This window comes from Mus pahari, chromosome 7 (genome assembly GCF_900095145.1).
Source record: "Mus pahari chromosome 7, PAHARI_EIJ_v1.1, whole genome shotgun sequence".
NCBI lineage: Eukaryota > Metazoa > Chordata > Mammalia > Rodentia > Muridae > Mus > Mus pahari.
In genome coordinates, this window is record NC_034596.1 from 68,634,821 (window position 1) to 68,639,627 (window position 4,807).

General features: G+C 38.9%; 1 protein-coding gene across 1 annotated transcript in view; it reads left to right on the forward strand.

The window, feature by feature from the left end:
• The window catches only part of Mnat1 (MNAT1 component of CDK activating kinase), a 143,781-nt gene that overhangs the window by 45,269 nt on the left and 93,705 nt on the right, over nt 1-4,807 (forward strand). Inside the window, exon 2 of the mRNA XM_029540543.1 lies at nt 1,464-1,537. Coding sequence (XP_029396403.1) covers nt 1,464-1,537 — 74 coding nt within the window. The remainder of the gene's footprint in view (nt 1-1,463; nt 1,538-4,807) is intronic.

The following is a 4,807-nucleotide window of genomic DNA, read 5'->3' on the forward strand; positions in this document are numbered from 1 at the left end:
GGGATGGGCCTCTCTGATGCTCTGCCAAGCATGGTGCTGCCTCAAGTTCAATGAGGGACGAAGAGAAAGAAGGTGGAAGAAATGGCTGCAGCAGCATGGCTCCTTTCTTCATGACCTTGCACTGAGCACCTCTCTGACCCCTCTTAGTTCTTATTTTGGGGGTATACATTTTACTAATGGTTTAGCAACATCTTGCTAGATGGTGACTTTGTAATACTTTATCAGTGGCCTAGCTGGGCTTCTTACTTACTTGTATTACTTGAAAGTGCCATCTTTTACATTCTGATCTTTTATCTTTAACCTTGTCAGTTTTGTTATTATCCACAGATACATTACAACCCCCACCCCCAACCCCCAGTAGGGTTTCTCTGTGTAACCCTTGCTGTCTTGGAATTAACTCTTCAGACCAGGCTGGCCTCAGACTCACAGAGATCCACCTGCCTCTGCTTCCCAGGTCTGAGTTTAAAGACATGCACTGCCACTAGCTGGCAGACCTAATTTTTTTTTTTTTTTTAAGATTTATTTATTTATTATATATATGTAGTAAGTACACTGTAGCTGTCTTCAGACACTCCAGAAGAGGGCATCAGATCTTGTTACAGATGGTTGTGAGCCATCATGTGGTTGCTGGGATTTGAACTCGGGACCTTCAGAAGAGCAGTCGGGTGCTCTTACCCACTGAGCCATCTTACCAGCCCAGACCTAATATTTTTAAGGTCATATTGTCCTGAAAAAATGAAAGTCCTTTTTTAAATTGAGCTTTAGTTTTCTTCAATTAATGGCTCTATAATAAATAATATAATTTACAGTGATATGTCTTGCTTAAATTCATTTCCAAATCCCTGAAGTATGTCATTAAATCTTTTTACTTAGGACTTTTAAGAATTGTGCATGTGCTGGGCAGTGGTGGTGCACACCTTTAATCCCAGCACTTGGGTGGCAGAGGCAGGCGGATTTCGGAGTTTAAGGCCAGCCTGGTCTACAGAGTGAGTTCCAGGACAGCCAGGACTACACAGAGAAACCTTGTCTTGAAAAAAACAAAACAAAAAACCAAAACAAAACAAAAACCAAATCCAACCCAACCAAAAAAAAAAAAAAAAGAGATTTGTGCATGTGATTCTACATTTTCCTTGTAATCATAAGAATTTTAAGAATAGTGTTTAGTGTTTTTGGGTTGCATGCATAGATCAATGGTAGAACACATGCCTTTTGTAAACAGAAATCAACCTTCTGTACCCTACAAAAGAACCAGAAAAACAAAACAAAACAAAGCCATCAAAAACCCTGGCAAACTCAGCTTCATTCTTGGTTTAGTTTTAAACCTGGCATCAAGAACACAGTGTTTTACACAGGAAGCAGTCTTTTTCTATACATCAGTCTTGAATTTGGTAGGGATGAGTACGCTGGTTATATAAAATGGTTTACAATGATTTGTAATACTTTGATATTTTTCTTCTCTGTAGATACAATAAAAGGGAAGAAGATTTTCCTAGTTTAAGAGAGTATAATGATTTTCTGGAAGAAGTGGAGGAAATCGGTATGTTTTAATTTGATGTGCTAGCCTTGAGATCTTATGATGTTCTCTTTTAGATGCCTAGACAATGTCTCACACACAAGGCTCCTGATGGATTTTGATGTGGTAGTGGTTGCCATTGTTCACATGTTACTTTTTTTTTTTTTTACAGTTGTATTACGATTGTCAAATTTAAATCATAGTAATGGGCATTCTTGAATTTTATCATGGAGAAATTGTTAGTAGAGGTAGCGTTCTTTAGCTGGGATGGAGGGTGTGTGCATGTACCAGCTCTACCCAAGCAGTGTAGCAACAGGAAGGGCTTTGGTTGACTTTGTAGGAGTTCTTTTAAGTCTGTCTGTGATAACAAGAAACACATGTTCACTGTCATTTATGCTGTTGTGCAACTGGAGGTTGGGGAGACTTTGAAGCAGTTGACTGTTGAGCATTTGACTAATAAGGGTTTTCAAGGCAGAAGTTAGAATGGCCCCAGTGCTTCTTTTCAGTGTGAATAAGGTTTTTTTCTCACAAAAGTATATTGTTTCTGCTTGCTTCCCCCTCTTTCAGTGTTGGGCTAGGGATTGGTGTTTGTTTCATTTTTGCTAAAGAGAGTAAAAGATACGGAAGTTATGAAATACTGATTTAAAGTGTGATAATTAGAGTTGGTGAGATGACTCAGCAGGTAAGGAAAGGTGTTTGCCACTAACCATGAAGACCTGAGGTCTATCTCTGCCCCCCCCCCCCCCCCAAAGTGGAAGGAGAGTACCAACTCCCCAAGTTTTCCTCTGGCTACCACGAATGTGCACTAGATTAGAAATTCAAATTCTTTAGAATTAGTATTAATTTAAAAAATTTCCTTTTAAAGTCCAAGTTATTATGTCTCAGTGGGAGCATTTAGGAACACAATAGGAACATGTGCAGAAAAGAATTTAAGTTTTTTTCTGATCTATTTTAGTACCTTAGAACTGGTGCTTTTTCATTCTAATGTACTCATTTGTGCCTTGTGTATACTAGCAGCCATGAGTCCCTGAGTATTTAACCAAAAAGGTGGTAGAATTGTGAATGCCAATGAAGGGGGGGGGCAGCATTAGGACACAGGCTGAGAAGATGCTCTGGGGTGGGACAAGCAGAACAGCTATCACAAGGAAAGTTTCCTTATACATTAAAGTCGGTATGATTGGTGTGGCTGGAAACCCTGGGATTCAAAAAGGCCAAAGAGGGTATAGTGCTTACGGGTAAGTTGGAACAGCTATAGTTCCAACCAAGGATTCTAGGAAGCTGAAGGAAATTGAAAGACAAAGAGACTGGGGACCAGGCTTATGGGATGAAACAAGAAGGGACCTTAATTTTTCATGAGGTTCTGGGTGAGCCTATTTATGTTTTGTTTTGTTTGTTTGTGTCTATGAGTTGAACTAATTGCAAAGAATTGGTAATTTGGGGCCCATATGTAAAACCAGGTTTGTGTTTAGAAGTAGGCACTAGTATTAAAAGACAGAATAAGCTTGGATAAGTATGACTATACAATATGTAATATGTTCTTTTCTTTCTCTCTATCTGATAACTGTTAATATATGTCAAGTTGGCTTTGAGTTTGCAAAGAATCTTCTTGCCTCTGGTTCCCAGTGTCTGAGATTACAAGCACGTACCATCATACCTGGCCTATCATATTTTTTCTGTTTATGTGTATGTTGGTATGTATACCCATGCATATGCACATGGAGGCCAGAGGTAAGTGATGGTATCTTTCTTAGTCTCAATTTTATTTCTTTCTTTCTTTTTTTTTTTTTTTTTAGATTTATTTTATTTGTATGAGTACACTGTAGCTGTCTTCAGACATACCAGAAGAGGGCATCAGATCTCATTATGGATGGTTGTGAGCTACCATGTGGTTGCCAGGATTTGAACTCATGACCTCTGGAAGAGCAGTTAGTGCTCTTACCTGCTGAGCCATCTCTCCAGGCCCCCTCTATTTTATTTCTTAAGACAGGGTTTCTTGCTGAATGTGGAGCTCACCTATTGGCTGGACTGGTTAGTGGTCAAATCCCTGGAATTTCCTGTCTCTGAGTCTCAGTGCTGGGGTTACAGGTATTTGCTACTGTGCCTTGGTTTTTCTGTGGATGCTGGGGATCCAAACTTAGGTTCTTATGCTTATATAGCAAGCAGTTAACCAATGAGCCACCCTCTTACCCTGTATCGCCAGATACAGAAACTATCAGTGCATTTGACTTGAAAATGAATATGCTATTATGTATATTTTATGAGGATGTATCTTTAAAGTAGGTAGAAACTCTCAACCAATGTCTAGTTAGTCGTCTCATTGGAGCTTCTTACATTTCCCTGTCCTTCTATAGACTGTGCTGACTCATGCTGAAGCACAGTGATACATGCTAAATGCTTTCCATTAAAAGCTGTTTTCAGGGCTGGAGAAATGGCTCAGCAGTTAAGAACACTGACTGCTCTTCTGAAGGTCCTGAGTTCAACCACATGGTGGCTGACAACCATGCATAATGAGATCTGATGCCCTTCTCTGGTGTGTCTGAAGACAGCTACAGTGTACTTGCATATAATAATAAATAAATCTTAAAAAATAAGAACTAAGTAAAAAAAAAACCAACCAAACAAACAAACACATTTATAAAAAAGCTGTTCTCCAGTATGTCTCTTTTCTGCTCTCTAGCTCAGTTATGCACCATAAATTATCTGCATCAGTGATTAAGCTTTCTCAGGCCAATTGTGCTTATTATGCAGTTTATTCCAGAATTGTATAACTATGCTTTTGTTTCCCTTTAAAAAATAGAAACAGCACTGTAGGTAGTAGTTATGATTTATATAAGAAGAAGCCAAACTCCAACTACAGACTGGACTTTATTTAATTAGAGAGTGACTGCTTGTATTCTTTTCTATTGTTGAGATGACACTTGATGACCAAGGCCACTTATGAAAGACAGAGTTGAATTGGGCTTGCAGTTCCTGAAGGTTAGAATCCTTATCGGTGGAGTGAAGGCATGGAGGGAGGAGCAGGAGCCAAGAGTTCATTTCTTGATTTACACCCAGGAAACAGAGCACACTGGAAATGATTGGAGTCTTTTGAAACCTCAAAGCCTGCTCCCAGTGACACAGCTCCTCTAACAAGGTCACAGTCCTTCCTCATGCTTTCCAGACAGTTCCACCAACTGGGAACAAGTATTCAAACATAGGAGCCTATGAGGGCCATTCTTTTTTGTTTTGTTTTGTTTTTTGGTTTTATTTTTATTATTTATTTATTTATTTATTTATTTATTTATTTATTTATTT